Source organism: Nelumbo nucifera, chromosome 5, assembly GCF_055504915.1.
Source record: "Nelumbo nucifera cultivar China Antique chromosome 5, China Antique-T2T, whole genome shotgun sequence".
Taxonomy (NCBI): Eukaryota; Viridiplantae; Streptophyta; class Magnoliopsida; order Proteales; family Nelumbonaceae; genus Nelumbo; species Nelumbo nucifera.
The window spans coordinates 26260608-26281497 of record NC_142653.1 but is presented as its reverse complement, the minus strand read 5'-3'; the positions used below and the strand labels follow the sequence as shown (position 1 = coordinate 26281497).

Sequence of the window (20890 nt, the reverse complement as noted above, 5' to 3'; positions counted from 1 at the left end):
ATGCTGTTAAGTTGCTCTGACACCATGCAAACATTTCAAAATTACAGGGAGACGGCTAAGTTTTAGTTTGGTGTCCAGCAATTGGAAAGATAGTTGTATCAAAATCAACCTCCAAACATTAAGGGGGGTATTCAAAGCTGACGTGGCAGTTGTTTTCAAAAACAAAACCTGTTGTCCAACTCCAACACCCCCGAAATGTTTTTCGTTTTCCTAAAAGCCTACGTATTATGTAATATTATATTTTTGAAATTTCATGAACAATTATGAGGTTTTTTCTCTTCTTTTTTTTTTTATGAAAGGGGAGGGAGGCGATCTGATAATCATATTTTAATGACAATAATTCAATGCCAGACAATTCCTAATTCACAAGTACAAAAGAGAAACAGGAGTATGAACAAAGCCAGCATTTCGTATTCATCCCCTTAACGAGTACTTTTTCCCTGTAAAGGCCTGGAACTTTGGCTCTTCTTTCTTCTGGGGCTGCTCTTGCTTGGGAGGTTGCTGCACCTTAAATAAAATAAATAATAAACAGTTAAAACATAGTTTGGGTCGGTTACACAAATTCTGTTCTACAATTCGGCTCTATCATGAGCCATGTTTTCCGCCAAAATCTTTAAAATGGACTCCCCGTCCATTAAAGGGAAATAATAAACCAAAACCCTAATTTCAAAGTAAAACTGAAGAGAATCAGACCTACCTTCTGTGCATCTTTATGAGCGTGGTTTGAACCAAATACAAGCTTTCCCTGAGGCTGACGAGAAGTGCTTTGTGAAGTGGACCCTGCTGAACTTTGCCCACCACCACTTGTATGCTTGTCTTTGGGTCCAGATGTAGAAACCGGTGAGGCTTGATACTTCAACGGTTTCCCATCCAAGCGTCTTCCAACACCAGAAAATGGGCTAAATTCTGGTTCCACCACAGCAGGAGCCTCTTGAACTGCAAAAACAAAGTAGTTCGTTATGACAAAAAGAAATGGGTGGTTATGTAAAAATAATAAAAATAAATAGAACCATCTAAGAGAAGCCTCTATTTCTGTCGATTGTTGTGCTTTGAGGAAGAAATGGCTCATAGAGATGGGTTAGAAGATCAGCTAATGAAGTTGACCTTGAAGATTCTCTAGGTTAAGGCTAAGTCAGGATACGTTGTATTGGTTCTATTCTTCCCGGATGGAACTTTGGGTATGGACATCTTTGCTCAGTTTTCCCCCTTGAATTTTGCTGTTGTACATTGAACAAATTTTCTTGCTGATCTATTACCAATTAAAAGAAAACAATTACCTAGTGTTTTCATGATAATTATTGATCCTTTTTGGGAGGGGGATTGAGTATTATTTTTATTTTCGTTTTATAATGTTGAAATAAGTACAAGAAAAAAGAAAGAAAAGTGAAAAAATGACTCAAAACACAATTTATTTCTATTGCAGACCAGGATTTGGCAAATAAATAACAAGAACCAATTAAGCATGTCATTTGTCCTAATGCATTGACAAATAACGACTCCTAAGGTTTGAAGTAGAGGAATAGATGTGAAACCACGATGATCCTGAAACAGAGACACTGAACATAAAACGGAAATGGCAGAGTATATTAAAATGCTAACCTTGAGCTGGTGCCTTGCTTGTAGGAACAGAAGGGGCAGGTCTTGCAGGTTCCTTGTAATCAAGGGGAGGTGCAAAGTCTACCTCACAGTCAGTCTCAATAATGCTTATTGCATTGGAAGGCTTTGTTTCTACAATATCTATGTAGTACTTCTTATTGTTATAGGCTACCATTATACTATCCCCAGTGGTTAAGCAGGAGAAGTTCCTTAATGTTGTCTCCAAGCTGCATGCAATAGAACAGAAGTGAGGTAATCTGTAATCATTGCAACCATTTCAGACAAAATCATAGTGGCAACTCTCCAAAGCAAACTGTTCAGAAAGGAAAAAGTTAACAGTCAAAATAAATTGTTTAGAAAGTTGCCTTGAACCAAAAAAAAATCTGTCAAGTCTCCCCATATTTATTTATAAATGTATATATGAATTCCAGTCAAACCACAGGTCTTCAAGGCACAATAACACCCTATAACTATAGAGAAATTATTAGCTGAATTTGATGGCTGTTTTACTGGCTGTGGGACCAATCATTTTGCTCCACATCAACCATAAAGTGCATATAACCCACAATTACTCAATCTCTCACTTGCATTTATGACTGGTGTGGATCAAAATGATCGGTCCCACAGCCAGGAAGACAGCCATCAAATTCAGCTAATCCGCTCTCATAACTAGGATCCTTAGCATCAGAATCTTGTATGACAGTAATCCACATAGCTTCACCGGGGAGGGGGTGATACATTTGATGTAAAAAAGATGTAGAAGAAAGAGAAAAGGTGGGAGGCAACAGAGTTGTAGTTTTGAGTGAAAGGTAGAGGAAGCTAAGGAGGTGACAGAATTGCCCCCTCATTAAAAGAACCATAAAATGATACAAGTTTAAATAAGAAAATTATGCACTCACATGGCTTTGGGGTTGGAAATATCTAAGAAATCCATTGTGTGAGGCTGCAGTTTCACATATGTGCCTTTTGGAAGAGTCACATTTTTCACACGCACAGTGTCTCCCTCTTGTAAAAGCATATTTTCCATCATCTAGACAGGAATTAGTAAGTTGGAGCAAAATGTACAGAGTTAGGCTTTTGCAAATAAATTTATCAAAAAACAGTTGCCCACAAACACAAAGCACGTGCACACACACAAATGTACAATATCAAATGCTTACCCAATATGGCATGTAGATCATGCCTTCTTCAGCAATGAACTCCAAAACACCACAGTGTGAGACTCGCTCGGTGGCAGAATTGCATAGCTCGAACAACATTGGATAGTCAATGTGAAGAGATGCTGAAAAGTAAAGTTTTAGTATAAAAAATCATGAAGAATTAAAAATTCATAACCCAGAGTGGCAAGAAGAATGACAAAATCTTCATCATCTGGTAGCCCTTTTCGCAGATAGTAAGTAATTAACAGGGATTACACAATTAAAATGACTCACCAAGACGATCAAGAGCTGAGGGAGGCATTATGACTGACAACAAAAGACAAAATCGTGACAAATTTGCACAACACACATACAGAGAGAAAGAGATATAAACAATAATGTGAAACTTGTTAGAAAGTCAACTTACTTTTATCGCCACTTTCAATTTGCGGCTGTAGAATGAAAGAAGAAAGAAAAAAGAAAAAAAAATATACATTAGAAGATTGCCAGCCACCAGAAAAAGAACCTAACCAATCCATAAACATGTTAGAAATGTGGGTTGTTAATGGATATGGGTGGTTGGTTGATGGGTTGATCTCCAATTGGCACAAAAGCCAAGCCAACATTTGCCACTCCTACATGATGTGGCCAAGCTGTTCAGCATGAGTTTCAAGAGCCCCACACTCTAGGAAGAGCACATGTAGATATAAGTTGTGTGGAATATGCAACCGAGCCAAAAAGGTTTCTCAGCTAATTCAGGACATGCCCTCCCAAGGTAAAGATGAGAGTGGCTGTGGAGGATGCCTAAAGAAAGGGACAAGCTGTGTGGGTGGTGAATATACATGGACTTTTGAAAAATGGGTAGGATGTTGGATCATTGGCTAGGGCAACCCGAACTTCTCCTTGGAAAGACATCCATGCAGTTCTTCCTTTATTCCTTCACCTTCTCAGGTATGATCTTAATCCTAGGAACCTTGTTAAATTTTGGAAACATGTTTGGTGTGGAACTTCTACTCTGAAGGACCAATATTCTTCTTTATTTGTACTGTCATGTTTTAAAAATGAGTCAATCTCCAAGTTTCTTGTTCCTTCAAACTCAAGAAATGGTTTTGACTGGAATCTTGACTTTAGAAAGGGGTATATAAGGGATACTAAACTACCTATTATACTTGCACTGCTCCAAAGTCTGATGGAAGGATTTGGATTCCCTTTCCTTCTGGATCCTTTTCCTCTGGCTTCTTTTTTCAAGGCCCTAACCCAACCCTCCTTTAACTCTTTGCAACATTTTCCTGCCAAGGAGGTATGGTGCAAGCCTATCCCAACTTTTTGTGGGAAGTTGCTCACAAAAGAATAAATACCTGTGGTTGGCTCCAAAGAAAGAGACAGTGCTTATCTCCTCCTCCTTTGTGTATTTTTTGTGCTAATGGTGAGACTTCCTATCACTTACTGATTTCATGTCCCTTTGCTGTTAGTGTTTGGGAATGGTATTTTTTCCTAATTTGGGCACAAGTGGGCTTCTTTGGTGATGTCCCAAGCCTTTTTGCTCCAACAACATTTGCATGGCCAAGGAAAAGGGAGAAAGTTAGAGGACTTATTCAAGGCTGCAGAGGAAACAGCATTTAAAATACATTTATATTACAATGCTAAACATTCTTTCTCTCGCTACAGCAATACACTCACACACAAAGTAACTACAGCAATGCACATGGATAAAAAACTGAGAAGAGACAACAGTGACGAAGATGCTTGACCTTATCAATAAAAGATGCTGGATAACAACGGTATGTCTGCTCAAATGATGTTCCATGATATCCGTATCCTTCGAAAAACTGCAACAATCAGGGAAGGAATTAGGAACATTATTAAACATCAAATTGAAGACATGCTATCAAATATAGCTCGGAGAATAAAGCTGTTTACAAGCCTAAAACACATGGAGATGTTAGTCAAATAAATGCAAGAAACTCATTTAAGCACATTATTCCTTAAAAGTAAGATAAGTAAGATCTTCACACATTAATCGAGCATGAGAAAAATAATAATTTACAACTACCAGTTCAATGTATGACAATTTTCAACCAAAATGGATAGTTTTCAAATATGAAGGATTTGCTTTTAATTTCCCCAAAGAGATGCACTTCATTTCTTGTTTGTATTTGTCATCACATCAGCAAATCAGCCCTATTCCCCTTTTTTTGCATTATCTATTTTTAGTTCAACCCTCTAGAAGAATGAATTATAATATCTAACAATAGACATCAAAATTTTACCTCTGAAAAACTAAAAATTTATAACAAAACATCTTCTCCAAACCAATTCAAGCTGGCAAAATACAAGAAAAACTGCTTTGGATAAAGACAAAGGCACCTAAGTGCCAAGTAAATGACCAATTTAAGCAGATTATCAACATTATATAATTTATGACACTAAAACCATAGTAATGGCAGAAAACTATCAACCTGAGAAGAAGGGAAATACATGCCTTTAGGATTTTTTTCTTCCTAATCAGCAACCAGGAAAGATTAGGTTGATGAATATGTTGAGATTAAAAAAAAAAGTAAAAGAAGAATGAATGAAAAATAAAAATAAAAAGACCAACTGCTGGTGGCTCAGTCTACAAGTTGTCTGTCCAGTTGTAGCAGAGACTTGGGATCAAATCCTACTGCCACCAGAATGTGGGGGTTATGGGTACAGGGGGTGGGCTACCCCTGTTGTGTAGCTCCATGAGAAAAAATTAGAAAAACATGGTAAATGAAGGGAAATAATGTAAGATGTAGAATAAGAATAAATTGAGAACAACTATGTGTTCCTGCAAGGAGGGGTTCAAATCACAAAATGAAAGTTTTGGTTTTTCTCAGTCAAGAGATAATGGTACAAAATCCTATACACAAAATTTGAGGCCACAAGAAAAGAATATGCCCATTCAAGACCAATTTATCACCATTCAACAATACAGGTAGGAGTTGCAACAACTCAGGTTGGTCACAGAATTCAACCCCCCCCCCCCCCCGCACCAACACAATCCTGTCCAATCTGCCTGCCCCATGAGTAGTAAAGGGGCGGGTGAATGGGAGATAATGAAATGATTAACACACGAATAATAGGACAGAAACGATACTACTTGTTCATCTACAAGATGGCTTTTATATGTCAAAATCAAAGAAACCTTTACACAAGCTGCCTTAGTTTGCTTAATTACCCGTATTAATTTCTGCCACTTAGTTATTACAAGTCTACAAGAAACAAACCATGTAAAATTTCCCACAACATGTTTTTCCTCTCCTATATGACTTAGTTACCATAAGGCCATTACCCAATGTTGGTCCCAGCTATCTAGAGTCTTGGGAGGGGTGAACTGGATACAGACCTAACCTTCCTCTTCTATTTGCATAAAGTGGCTGCTCTCAGACTCAAACCTGAATTCTCATGCTTATCAGCCCAAGAATAAACCAAGCAATGGCCTCTTCCTATTTGACTTGGCATAAAAAATAAAAACAGAGACCAAGAAAACATCTAAAAAGTGGGAAAGCTACATTTAAGAAACACAAAACAAGTGCATGGCCTAATCTCTTATCTCATGGCAGCTAAACCTCACGTCATTACCATACTATATTTTAAAGTAGTTGATATCTTGATTCACTGTTAGGAGTGGTTTTATCGGTAGAGCAGAATCTTTTCTTTAGCTTTTTGGGTAAATTACAGATAGCCACCCTGTACTTAGGGGGTGGTAGCACTTAGCCCCCAACTTTGTTTTGTGACAAAGACCTCCTCCCCAAACTTCTAGATTCCAGCACTTTGCTCCCTGACCCATTAATGGGGTTGACAACTTAACAATGAAAATAAAATTACTAAATTGACCATTCAAGATTCAATGGGCTGACAGCAACAAATATGGAAATGATGAAAATAACCATTCTAAAGCACAAATCATTCTCAAGGCATTCTCAAGATGTACTTTGTTGGAAAAAAGTTGAGAGAAACATGCAAGAATTAGGATTTTAGAAGAACTAGGTTTTGTTTGGATAAGTCTTTTGCATTCTGTGTTTTTCAGAGCACAAGCATTAAGTATGTTTCATGCTTTAATTTTGTGCCTTTGCAGTTTGATAAATGTTGTTTTCAAAACAAGCTTTTGAAAGTAAAAGCATAAATAAGCGTTTGGTTGCAGTGTATTGATTTATTATGATCAACATGAAAATTCCACATATCAGCCCATAATTTGTGCCTATCCCTTTACCATGTGGCGTCAAATCATCCATGCCATGTGGTGTGGTTCATAAAAAAATGACCATGGTTATGACATGTTGCACAAACTAACATCATGTGGGCCATGTAGCACATTTTTTCCACGTGGCATAAAAGTGCCATGTCTTTAGAGTATATATAAATATGACATGCGGGAAGGCTTCATGTGTTCACACCTTCCATGTTTTGTGAAAAGCAAATATGCCCCAGGCCACATAGTCGAAGCACAAAGCATCCTACTATTGCCTTGTATTTTTTATTGCAGAAGTGTTTTTGCTTTGGAAAACACACATTACCAAACTCCAAAACAGTTTTTTTATTCCCAAAGCACCAAAGTACTTCCAAATAAAATTATCAAAACACATCCTAAGTTAAAAGGGCAAAATAGTCTCATAAGATAACAAAAGAGTAGTTTAGGGTTTTAGAGATGTTAAAAGGAATATTCCATGAAGTTAACTGACGGAAAGCTAACAGCACGGGCAAAGTCTCGGAATCCAAAAGTACAGGGTGGTTGTCTGTAATTTTCCCTTTTTATGCAAGACTGACATCTTTTTAAGAATGAACTACTGAATTGTAATCATATGCAATTTAAAACAGTAACTACTTGTCTTTCTAGTTTCTTGGTCAAAAGCACCTGAATTGCCTCATTAATCCTTTCCCTATCTTCAGGAAGTGAAAAGAAAAAAGACTGTTATTCTCTTCAATCAGCCCAACCTGCACCTCCAATATTGGATTATTCAAACTATTTTTTTTGTTGAACATTATTATTCAAGCTAATTCTCTCTTAGAATCTTACCCTGATGTGCAGGTCTATCTTCAATTCTAGCTTTAACAAACATGCCCTTCTATAAAGGGGTTAATTCATTGCTCTAACTCGTTTTGATTTTTTTATGATTTTTTTGAAATGTGTTTTCTTTTATCAGTTTTGAAATGTGTTCATGGCCTAATTTTTTTATTATTATTAAATTTGAGTGTTTCATTATGTTACACCAAAAGGGTTGCATCGATACTTTGAACCTCACACTTTTTTTTTTAGTTTATTTTCAAAATTTCAGAGGGGCCTTTTTTATGTTATTTAATTAGTAAAAAAGAATTTCTTAAAATGCCTTTTTTTGAAAAGTTAACTTTCATTCAAAAAGAAAGGAAGGATGTAGATGAGGAGATGCAGACAGGAAAAACAGAGCTTCTTGTGGGGGCTTTCATTCTTGTAATAATGCCTAGGCAAGCTAAAAGTAATGGTCCACAGTTGTCGCTTAAGCGCCTCAGGAATTTCAGTAACTTGGAAAAGAAAGATCGCAAATCCTTAATGCATTAGAAATTCTGTCTTCTGCATCAAAAGATCACTGCACTAATGTTGAAAGCACAAAAAGAATAACAAATAACCTTTATGGTTTCTACATCTCAATTTTCACATCACAGATTAGAAAAGAGCATTAGCAGATACATGCATACAAATACATTTTAACTGCAATACAATGTTAAAAAACTAGTGGTTTAGGCAATGTTTGGCATCGATGCTGATTCTTCCTTACCGATTTTTCAAAAAATCGGAGATTTTTTAAATCAGTGTTTTTTTTTTCAAAATTTGATAAATTTTGTTATTTGGTATCATTTTCTGCCATGTAAGCCGATTTTTGAGAAATCGACTTTGAGTCTGTTTGGTACTGATTTTCAAGGGCCAATTATTTTTGTAATAGAGTAATTATTCAATGCCATGCCATTCTAAATAAAAGGAATCAGCTAGAAAACAGGAAATCACCAAAAAAAGGTGATCCCTGAAAAGGGATGGTTTCAAGAATCAGTTTTTGGCCAATTTCCTGAAAATCACCAAAATTGGCCAACCAAAAAGAAACTTCAACGCCAATTCCTCTAACACTGACGTGGCTCCAACATGGCAGTGATTTTCAAGAAATCATCGTCGATGCCAAACATCACCTTAGTCAAACCATCCAAATAACACAAGTATTGTTTCTTGGGAAAAATAAGAAAAGGCAAAAAGACTGATAAAAAGAATAAGCAGAAAGTTGTCACCTCCAATAAATAGAGGGCAAGTGAGATAGATAAGAAATGATTTAAGGGGCTAGGAGAGCTAGGGGCAAATGAAAAAGACTTGGGTGGAAGTAACAAGAAATCATTTGAGCACCTATAGTTTAACAATAGATATGGCACTAAACAAAACAAAATGGTGAAACAGAACTCATGTAGCCAGGCCCATATAGTTGGGATGAGGCTTGGATAATGGTGATGACATTTTTTTTGATAGATAATGATAATGAAAATTTTATTAAATAAAGAAGTAAGTATTCATCATATAATTCCCCACAAAGAGGCGCGAGGTGCAGCCTCCAAACTACATCATAAAGCCTACAATTGAGCCCAAAAGAGTTGATTCCTATGTACTCCTTGTTTAGCTAGAAGGTCTGCCAGCCCATTTTCCGATCTTCTTTCCCATTGAACTGTGACTGAAATATTTGAAGTCAACCACTTAAATCTTCTCAAAGCCCCCCCTGTACAGCCAGGCTGCCGTCTCTGATAATGATGATGACATGTATACCCTAGGAACACTAACATAGATGCAGGACTACAAACATACACACACACACAGATATGCAGATGTACACTCGAGTGTAGAAGCCACAAATTCCTTAAGACCCTTGTTTTGGGGAAGTAAGTCAGCAGTCTATCCCCCTCCCAGTTCCAGTTCCTGTGCCTACTACTGTGCTTGACAACCATTCGATGTCACCTACCTTGCCCCCCCCTTTGCGTTCTGTCTCACAGTATTACTCACGGCAGAGACTTCATAAGGAGGTTGATTCCACTACAGCAGAACTCACACCACTTCCTGTCGATCCCTTGGAGACTCCAGATTCGGCTGATACAGATCTAGGTATTCCTCTTGATCACTCTACTATTTCAGTTCCCATTGGTCCCACTAACACTGTTACAGATAACCTTGATCTCCCTATTGCTCTTAGATCGGCCGAAATCAGCACATAAGGTTTTCTACTTGGTATCAGAGGCTGATCGAAGCTTTCAGGTAAGCCTAGTTTTTGGATTTTCTTGGTAGATCTGTATGCCCTATAGCTGGTCTAGGGTTTCTCATCAGAATCAGGAAAAACTGGAGAAAGGGGAAGAGTCCTGATTTTGTTGGACTCTTCAATTTTGACCTAGGTAGTGGCGCCCTATTTTTTTAGGGTTCCTCTGGGTTTTTTGTAAGGGGCGATTCAAGTTCCATGTGGTTTGGAGGCCTCTAGAGAGGGCGGTTGCTTCTTCTCTCTCTTCTCCCCATCCTACCGAAAAGGAATCTTTCGTGGGAAGAAAGTCCAGGACACCAAAGGAGTGTCGTTGGTTCCAGAAGGTATTCTGTTTATTCTTGTTGCATTTTTTAGCTGTTTTTTGTACCTCTTTGAGACACGTGGAGGGACACAGAGTTGAATATAAGCCCGAGAATGAAATGGGACCAGTGGGAGGAGGTGCTGGAGACCCCTTCGGAGCCGGAACCATTACTACAGTTAGGTTGGATGGTACAAATTACTTGGAATGGTCCCAATCTGCAAAGATGGCCATTGGGGCTCGTGGAAAATTGGGGTATATTACTGGTGAAGAGGTAAAACCCGAAACTGGCAACTCCCGGTGGGTGCAAGAAAATTATATGGTAATGACATGGTTGTGTAATTCTATGTTGCCACATATAAGTAAAAACTTTTTATGGGCAAACACTGCTAAGGAGATATGGGATGGGGTGGCAAAGACCTATTCTCAAAAGGAGAATGTTGCTAGGGCTTATCAACTAAGAAATCAGATTATTGCTACTAGGCAGAGAGATAGATCTGTTGCAGCTGCTACAGTAAGGGCCGAGCTTGAGAGGTTTGGGTTACTTCTGAATCAGAGAGATACAGCTAGTTCCAATTCAGCCGCAACCGGACAACAAGGTACAGGTAGCACAGGTGGAACTCACTCTACCTCCCTTGCCCACACAAGTAGTCCACATGTCACTACAAACTATGTTTCTGCTTCAGGTAAGGAGAGATCTCCTTGGATTATAAACTCTGGAGCCTCAGAGCACATGACCCATTGCTCCACCATTTTCTCCTCTTACCAGCTCAGTTATGGCAGAGATAGGGTCTCTACAGCTGATGGATCCCATGTTCCTATTGCTGGGAAGGGATCTGTCAAGATTAATGATTCCATTTGTTTACCCTCTATCCTCCATGTTCCTAGATTGAGCACCAACTTGTTATCTGTTAGTAGTTTGACTAAGAATCTGAACTGCTCAGTAATTTTTTCTCCTGGACATTGTATTTTGCAGGATCTGGATTCAAAGAGAACGATTGGGAGTGGTCGTGAAGTGAATGGAATCTACCTCCTGGATACTCTTCCAATTCACCAAAGCCATCATGTTTGCAAGGGCAGTGAGTCAAAACTTGTGGATCAGATTATACTTTGGCATAATCGTCTGGGCCATTTGTCTTTTTCTTCTTTAAGTTCTTTGTTTCCAAAACTGTTTGAGTCTGTGAGTCTGTCAAGGTTGAAGTGTGAAGGTTGTGAACTTGGAAAGCATTGTAGACACTCTTTTAAACCGAGTAATAAAAGATGTTCTTCTCTTTTTGATGTTATTCATTCGGATGTGTGGGGCCCTTATCATGTTCCCTCTATGGGTGGCTATCGCTATTTTTCCCGTTTATGGATGATTTCTCTCGATATTCCTGGATTTACTTGATGAAATCACGTGATGAGGTACCATCCTTGGTGAGACAATTCCATCAGATGGTATTAACATAGTTTGGAACTAGAATCAAGATGTTCAGATCTGACAATGCTAGGGAATATTTTGAGAGACATCTTGCCTCATATCTGTTGGAGTATGGTGTTGTCCATCAGAGTAGTTGTTCCTACAGTCCACAGCAGAATGGTGTTGTAGAGAGAAAGAACAGACACATTGTTGAGACGGCAAGAAGCATGATGATCACAGCGACAGTTCCGGTTCGTTTTGGGGGTGATGCTGTTCTCACGGCAGTATATCTGATTAACAGGATGCCATATCGTATACTTGGATTCAGCACTCCATTCAGCCTTCTTTTTCCTTAGGGGGAGATGTTTCATATTCCTCTAAGGGTGTTTGGGTGTGTCTGCTTTGCACATATTCTTGGTCCTTACCGTTCGAAGCTTGATCCCAAGGCAAAGAAATGTGTCTTCCTTGGATATGCAGAGAATCAGAAAGGGTACCGCTGCTATGATCCAGTCTCTGGGAACCGGTTTGTTACTATGGACATCACTTTTTTTGAATCTACATACTTCTTCTCAAGGAATCCTTCTCAGGGGGAGTGTTTTGGGGAAGTAAGTCAGCAGTCTATCCCTCTCCCAGTTCCAGTTCCTGTGCCTACTACTGTGCTTGACAACCATTCGATGTCACCTACCTTGCCCCCCCCCCTTTGCGTTCCGTCTCACAGTATTACTCACGGCAAAGACTTCATAAGGAGGTTGATTCCACTACAGCAGAACTCACACCACTTCCTGTCGATCCCTTGGAGACTCCAGATTCGGCTGATATAGATCCAGGTATTCCTCTTGATCCCTCTACTATTTCAGTTCCCATTGGTCCCACTAACACTGTTACAGATAACCTTGATCTCCCTATTGCTCTTAGAAAAGGGAAGAGGAAGTGCACTGCTCATTGCATATCACAATACTTATCCTACAGTGGACTTTCTCCTTTCTACCGTGCTTTTCTCTCTTCTCTTGATTCCGTGTCTATACCCAAGGGTGTTAGTGAGGCTCTCTCCAAACCTGAGTGGAAGGCAGCTATGCAAGAAGAGATGGAGGCTTTGATTAAGAATCAGACGTGGGAGATTGTGGACCTACCAGAAGGCAAGGAGACAGTTGGATGCATATGGGTTTACACAGTAAAGTATAAGGCAGATGGAAGCATAGAGAGGTACAAGGCAAGACTTGTTGCAAAAGGATACACACAGACCTATGGCATTGATTATCTAGAGACTTTTACACCAGTTGCAAAGATGACCTCTGTTCGGATACTCCTTTCTCTTGTTGCCTCGTACTCTTGGCCCTTGTTTCAACTGGATGTGAAGAATGCTTTCCTAAATGGGGATTTGCAAGAAGAGGTGTATATGGATCTTCCAACTGGTTTTTACGATAATGCTAAAGAGGGAAAGGTATGCAAGCTGAAAAAGTCACTATATGGCTTGAAACAATCCCCTAGAGCATGGTTTGACAGATTCAGAAAGGCCCTGATTGTTTTTGGCTACACTCAAACTCAATCTGATTACACCTTGTTTGTGAAGCGCAGGGGATCCTTGGTGTCAATCCTAATTGTTTATGTGGATGATATTGTTGTCACTGGGAATGATCTGAGTGAGATTGATAGTCTGAAGAGGAACCTGCATAAGGAATTTGAGATTAAGGACCTTGGAGAACTGAGATACTTCTTAGGCATTGAAGTTGCAAGATCGAAACATGGAATTTTTATCTCTCAAAGGAAGTACCTTCTCCAAGAAACAGGGAAACTTGGAACAAAGGCAGCTAGCACCCCCATTGATCAGAACCACAGAATCAGTGCATCAGAAGGTGAACCAGTAAAGGACCTTGGGAGGTACCAAAGACTTGTGGGTCGGCTACTATACTTGTGCATGACAAGACCGGACATCTCCTATGCAGTAAGTGTAGTGAGCCAATACATGCATGCTCCACGAGACCAGCACTGGAAGGCAGTTGACAGGATCCTTGCTTATCTGAAGGGACATCCAGGCAGAGGCATATTGTTTACTGATCATGGACAGCTCAAGCTAGAGACCTATACAGATGCGGACTGGGCAGGATGCCTCGATGACAAAAGATCAACTTCAGGAGTGTGCACCCTAGATGGGGGCAACCTAGTCTCATGGAAGAGTAAAAAACAAACAGTTGTGGCAAGATCAAGTGCAGAAGCCGAATATAGGGCCATGGCACATGGAGTTTCAGAACTTCTCTAGATCCGTTCTCTATTGGAAGAAATCGATGTTTAGGCAGAAGAACCTATGATGCTATACTGTGATAACCAAGCAGCAATTAATATTGCTCATAATCCAGTCCAGCATGACCGAACTAAGCACATTAAAGTAGATAGACATTTTATCAGAGAAAGGGTAACTTCTGGAGAAGTTTGTCTTCCATACATTTCTTCTGATCTGCAGCTTGTTGATGTCCTCACAAAAGGCGTTGCAAAGAATAAGCTGGAGAATGATCTACGCAAGTTGGGGATGTATGACATCTACTCCCAACTTGAGGGGGAGTGTTGAGTGGGCCGACTTGTGTTTAGTTTATTTCCTTTTAAATTAAGATGTTGTTGGGCCTTGGGTCCATTAGTCTTTATTTTTTAAAGAGTTGTAATTACTTAGGTTGAGTTGCCGCCCTACTTAGGGCATCTTTGTAATATCTCATACTTACGTTAATTATAAATAGAATGGAGGGGCTGGCGGCTAGGGTTAAGTCAATCTATCCTAGTCGACCTTCTTCTCTTTTCTTCCCTTTCCTTTGTCTCTTGCTGAAATCCCCAACTTTCTACTCTTCCTTTCACAAGAAGCTTGGCCGAATTCAGCACATAAGGTTTTCTACTACCCTCTTTTTCACCTAAAAAGAAAGTTAAAACGCCAGTCACACTGCAAATGTTAAAAAGCACATTTATTATACGTGCTGCATAGGCATCTGCTTGGTGCCCTAGCCATTAGGATAACACCGAATGGACCATTTTAGCTAGGAGCAACCTCGTGCAGACATTGTATGACTAGGCCATGACCAAGCGAAGCAATTGCTAGGCAAAGCAACAAGAAGGTTGAGTCAAAGGGGAAATTATTCATTGAATTTATGAAACAAGATGCAAGGAAAAAAGTAATAATTTACATAGGACTATAGGAGATCAGGAGGGGAAGTTTTCCTCTAGCAGCATCCTGGATTGAGTTAGGTCCAATATCTTTTTTTTTTTATAATCATGGCCTAGGTCAAATATCAAGGATATCAGCAACTATTTGGGAGCATCCTCGGGGGAGGGGGTGTCATGAGCAGGAGGTTTTAGCCCTGTTTGAGGCAATTGAAAAACTGAACAGTGGCTTGAGGGAGGAAGTTCTAAACAACCTGATTTCAAAGGGGCCATGGACGTTGAGGGTGCAGCAGCACCTGAACTGGACTTTGAGCAAGGGAGGTAGAGGAGAGAGGCTTGTGTGGAGGTAAGTCATTTTCTTCCCATTCTCACTGATGAATTTCTCCATCATTACATGGAATATTTGGGGTCTTGGCGACCCTAGGAAGAGAGCTACAGTGAAAAAATTGCTTGACAGTTGAAAAGCCAACATCATCCTACTACAAGAGACAAAGAGGGATCAGTGGGACAGGTTTTCGATGGGGGAGACTTGGTCTATCAGGCGGTGTAGGTGGCTGGCCTCTGGCCGGACTTTTCTTGATCAAGCCCTGCCAGTTGAGAGGATTTGTGGCAAAGTGGAGAGGTTTCTTGTTGTGGTCACACCATCTGACAGCGCACTGCGGCACAGTCATAGGCAGCAAGCACCGCCTGGCAGCGTTGCACAGCAGCACGCACCGCCGATAGCGCGTAGCACGCACCGCCAGGCAGCAGCGCGCCATGACGGGATCCTACGCGCGGGACCATAACAAATTGGTATCAGAGCCAAACGTCACGAGCGATATGGAGCAACTGTCTTCCAAGGTCCACGAATTGGAACACCAACTGGCAGAAACCAGCATGGAGGTTCGTGAAGTCAGGGAAGACGTTCGGGAGATGCGACGCCTGCTGGAAGCATTCCTCTCCAACAAAGAAATGAGTTCGAAGGGAACCACCAACACGAACAGACGCCGTCCGAACTGGGCAGAGGCATGCAGCGAACAACAGATCGCTGCCCCTACAGCTGCAGTTATTTCCAAGGATCAGCGCATGGAGGATGAAACTGTAAAGTCTCCTCCTGTGGCCGGGGACGATGTCACGAACATTATAGTAGAACCTGCAGAATGCGCTCCTTTGACGAAGACAGGAGGGCTTGGCGATGTTCCTGGGGCTTTACCGAAGGCCTTGGCTCGGCGTGGACATAAAGTTATGGTTGCGGCACCATCGTATGGTAACTATACAGAAATCCAAGAAACAGGAGTGCGCAAGAGATGTAAGGTGGAGGGGCAGGATATAGAGGTAATTTTCTTCCAAGCTTATATTGATGGCATAGATTTTGTGTTCATGGACAGCCCCATGTTTCGTAATATTGAGGAAAATATATATGGGGAAGGCCGAGAGGATATTTTAAAACGCATGGTTGTCTTCGGTAAGGCCACTCTTGAGGTCCTCTACGGTAAGCATACCCGGTGCATTCTTATGATCCACAACATAGCACACCGGGGTCGTGGTCCAGTACGTGATTTCTGTTATGTGGATCTCCCACAAAACTACTTCAAACTATATGACCCAGGAGGTAGGGAACACTTCAATGTCCTTGCGGCTGGCCTGAGTGCAGCAGAGCGTGTAGTCACTGTAAGCCATGGTTACGCCTGGGAGCTGGAAACTAAAGAAGGTGGCTGGGGTCTGCATCAAATAGTCCAGCGTTATGCACTGAGAGACGGGGTAGTCCCTGTTGTTCATATTGTTGGTGGACTGAGAAATAGTGTGCAGCCGTTTGAGCCATTTGCAGAGTCCCAAGCCATGTATCCGGAACACGAGCTTGAGGACAAGCTCGTAGTCTAGGAGGGGTGTAATGTTGTGGTCACACCATCTGGCAGCGCACTGCGGCATAGTCATAGGCAGCAGCACGCACAGCAGGTTGCACAACAGCAGGCACCGCCTGGCAGCGCTACACAGCAGCACGCACCGCCAGGCAGCAACGCACACCGCATGGCAGCATGCACCGCACGACAGCGGCACCATGGCGCGCAGCATGCACCGCCAGGCGGCAGCACGCACCATGCACACGCCCGGCACCGCACGGCAACGGCACCATGAGGCGCGCGCACGCACCGCGCGGCAGCGATAGCGGCACCATGAGCCGCACGCACGCACCCGGCAACAGCAGCAGAGCGGGGCCCACGCGACAGCTCATAGGGGTGGGCCCACCCTTATCTGGACACGTCAAGCCAACTCGCCGCCAGCTTACCTTATCCTTATCTTATCCCTTATCCCTCATCTTATCCTATCCTTATCTTTATCTTATCTTAAGTAAGAGTGTGTTACCAATAGGAGTAGGAAATTAGGAGTTCGAGTTCAAGTTGGAGTTTGAGTTTAATTAGGAATTTCCTTCTGTAATCTCCTATTTAAGGAGCTACGAATTGAAGTAAAGCATTCAGTTTTCCAGTCAAGAAAAGAGTGAGGAGAGTTCAGGTGGTCTCTTGGACAAATCACCCATTCAGTTTCCGCAATAGGGTCTACTCGCAAGGGCAAGGCGCAAGGAAAAGCAGGGCTTTTGCTCCGTGGACCGACCCGCAACGGGATCCTACGCGAGGGACCATAACATTTCTGGTGAAATGGGCTACCATCCAGTCTTTTCAGAGGCTTTAACTTTAGTCACTTCTACAGCCACTGGGATAGAATCATTTGGGATGAAGACTTTGTCTTATGACCTGTACTCTGTTGTCTCAATGTGCTGTTTGTGGGGTTCATTTCAGTGCTTTATATTAAGGGAATCTCTCCCTTAGTTTTTACTTTCCATATTAATAAAATTTCTTTTTCACCTTTCAAAAAAATAAATAAATCAGCATTTAACATAAGGTAAAACAAGAGATTGACCTAGCCTAATCACCTGAGCAATTAACTCTGTCATTGCTTCCAATCTATCCAAATAGGCTATTAGTGAACTATTATATAAATTCAAAACAATAAAAAAATGACCTATGAAAGTACAAATTAACTTGATAGATAATACAATTTGTAGGTTCAATCATGTCCCATTGCAGACCACTGCAATGGACCATAGGACGGGAATTGAGTCCAATAAGCGATCAATTAAACTGTTTTCTCTATCAGAGAAGTATTTATTCTTGACACGTGTATGTCTTCAATCAATTATTGGCAATACTATTTTAAAAACAAAATGCACAGAATAGCATCTATTAAATTGCATTCTGTTGTAAAACAATAATACATGGCTAAGGTGTCATGTCAAAGGAATAAATACATTTGTTGGGATCCCAGTAGCATGTATAAATACATAAATGAGAAATCAGAAATTAAATTAGTCAGTGAGCTGTTATCATGGATGGATGATCGAAGCCAAAATTATTATAAATAGAAAACATGTCAATTTTGTCCAAAGGTAGCAGAAAATGATATATCAGAATAGATACATAAAAACACACACATGATTTTCTAGTACTAAGCACCTAGAACTAGAATGTATTTTAACAAACTTCATCGACAAAAAGCATATAAATCCATGTCTTACTGTCAATAAGAACTTTGCACATATAATATGCATCAAAGTAAACACATTAAAATGAAATGAATAAACAAGGTTAATATTATACAGCATACCATTTTAGCTGGGAGTATATTTCCAAAACAGATAGCACCCTTCAATTCCCTAGAAGAAAGGTAGACAAACAAAAATCAGATAAATAGATGGGTTGGTGACGGGAAATTATAGCATTCATAACAATTGATTTTCCGATCAATTAAATACTAACTTCAATATGTTCAAATTTTAAAATTTCAAAGGAAATGAGGTCTTCTACAATATGTTACAAAACCAGTTGTCCAAGTGGAGATCCATTTATAAGACGAGTTTTAAATTTCAAAGCATAAAACATTGAAGTAAGATAACGTGTATAAAGCTAGAAGTAACAAGTTAGAACTAATAATAAGAAACCACGAGATCCACAAATCATTCAAATGCGAGCAAATGGAACATAAAATCTCCGACTGCATAATGAGTCTAAACTTCAAAGTTTAAATGCCAGAGAAAATAAACATTTACAACCAAAAATAACAATAAGGAACCGAGAATCCAACCTGAACTATTTAACTGCAAGAAAATCCAATGCAAGATGTTTAATCAGTTTTAACAAGTTGAGATCTACTTGCATGACAAGTCAGAGCAGATAGAGCAAACTATGATCCAAATTATTGCCCAAAAATAGCAAAATAGAAAGACACGCAAGGGAAAGCAGTTTTCTGAACAAATGGAACATGAAGACGATTATACAGAAAGGGAGAAATAAGATTCAAAGGAAGAATAGAAGCGATATCAAAATTCTCCAGTTTAATCATACATTCTGTAACTCTACCCAATGTAATTAAGAGTATAATTCACCTAAATAATCCAGTAAAAACCTATATAGACAGGAGGAATTCTAGTTAATATGAAACAACCAATTTTTCATAAATAGAAACAGAATAATTTGGGGCACAAAATCCAAAACCTTGAGGAGATAGAAAGCGTTTGAAGAAGAGAGAGCAGCGGTCTCGAAAGCTTGGAGGTAGAGACGATTGCAGCCCTTTCTTATGAGACTTGAGGGAAGTCACAGGGCCGCCGAATCGTCGACTATCGGTAACAAAGGTTACACGCAGGCTTAGGCTTACATACCCAAGAAACGGGTAGAGAGAGAGAGAGAGTAAAGCAGAAGGAAAAAAGCTAAGATGCTATTTATGCGTATTGCGTATAATGCACGCTAGTCTCCCTGCTTTTCTCATATCAGCTTGCCACCTCGGCGTAGGACAAGCAATGTCAGATTAAACAGTAAGGCCTCGTTTGGCATCATTCTTATATATTTCTATTTCTAAGGAAATTCTTATTCTGAACGAAATCCTATTCCTGTAATCCTGTTTCTTATTCCTGACAAACAAATGACTTGTTTGGTAAATTGTTTGGAAGGAATATATTTCTGTTCTATAGAAAAAGGATGTTTGAACATCCCTATTAATTCTTTAAAAAAAATTGTTATAAGTCCTCAAACTTAACCAATAAAAAAACCAAACACCTTTAAAGTCTTTACATGGTTTACAAAATAATTAAAATAACTGAAAAAGATTGGGGGAATAATAAAAAAATGAAAGAAATTACAAATCATTTAAAAAATCATGCTTACCTCTGAAATTGTTGGGTGCCAATAAACCTCAGTGAGAGCCGCAAGTCCAAATTAAGAATGCTTGTATATCAATGAATTAAAAATGCTGGGAAATAATAATATAAACAAATATAAAATTATTAATTCATATATATATATATAATATGTTGATCATTAACATAGGAGATATATACAAAATTTAAGCCAATTGTCACATTGAGTCAGTTGAGATTGTGGAGGCAATAAACCAAATTAATTGAAATTTGATTAAATTTGATAAATCAACCAATTTAAATAGTTTTGGTTGATTAAATTTGATTTTATTTTGAATTTCTAAATGAATGCTTTCATTTCTCACAATATACATCAATTCCTCAAAGATGTTCTTCTTTAATCTCTTATTAATTCCTTTTTTTTTCGAAAATCAAAGTTAACAGAGTTTACCACAATCTTGTTAAATGAAAAACAAACAAATACTTCAACCCACGAAAAGCATGGATTTAAAATCCGAGAACCTTTAATAATGCACAGATGAAAAGCTGAATTTTGGTGATAAGATTTGCCAAATAGTGGTTGGTAGCAAGAAGGTGAAGAAAACGGAGTGCTAGAGCCATTATCTGGTCTAGTTGGAAGAAAGAATAGGGCTTTTGTGTACAATATCCTTTTTCTTTGGACAAAAGGACAATCATGCCCCTCTTATACATAAAAAGCAAAAACACATGTCCTTTTTTTAGAGAAATTATCTAAAACTCACCATGAGTTTTCAGCATTTCTCTTAAACCCATCACAACTTTTCAAAATGTCTAAAACTCACCATGTCACTAACTTGATGGGTGTTAATATATTACCATTTTAATATTTAGACATGA

The 20890-nt window shown here is 39.6% G+C and overlaps 1 protein-coding gene across 2 annotated transcripts; it reads right to left on the bottom strand.

Annotated features, from left to right (window-relative positions):
• Positions 1 to 249: 249 nt before the first annotated feature.
• LOC104607504 (ubiquitin fusion degradation protein 1 B) lies at positions 250 to 19622 on the bottom strand. Of its 2 annotated transcripts, none has more exons than XM_010273159.3 (10): positions 19377 to 19622; positions 18490 to 18538; positions 4487 to 4564; positions 3163 to 3187; positions 3030 to 3062; positions 2757 to 2878; positions 2496 to 2626; positions 1600 to 1823; positions 698 to 936; positions 250 to 507 (listed from the first exon to the last, which is right to left on the bottom strand). In XM_010273159.3, the coding sequence occupies exons 2-10, from the start codon at positions 18490 to 18492 to the stop codon at positions 415 to 417; spliced, it is 948 nt and encodes a 315-aa protein (XP_010271461.1). In that variant the 5' UTR covers positions 18493 to 18538; positions 19377 to 19622; the 3' UTR covers positions 250 to 414. The 2 variants fall into 2 exon arrangements, with proteins under 2 accessions (XP_010271461.1, XP_088743064.1); XM_088886938.1 differs by having other exon boundaries at positions 250 to 501; positions 19377 to 19617.
• Between the last annotated feature and the right edge of the window lie 1268 nt (positions 19623 to 20890).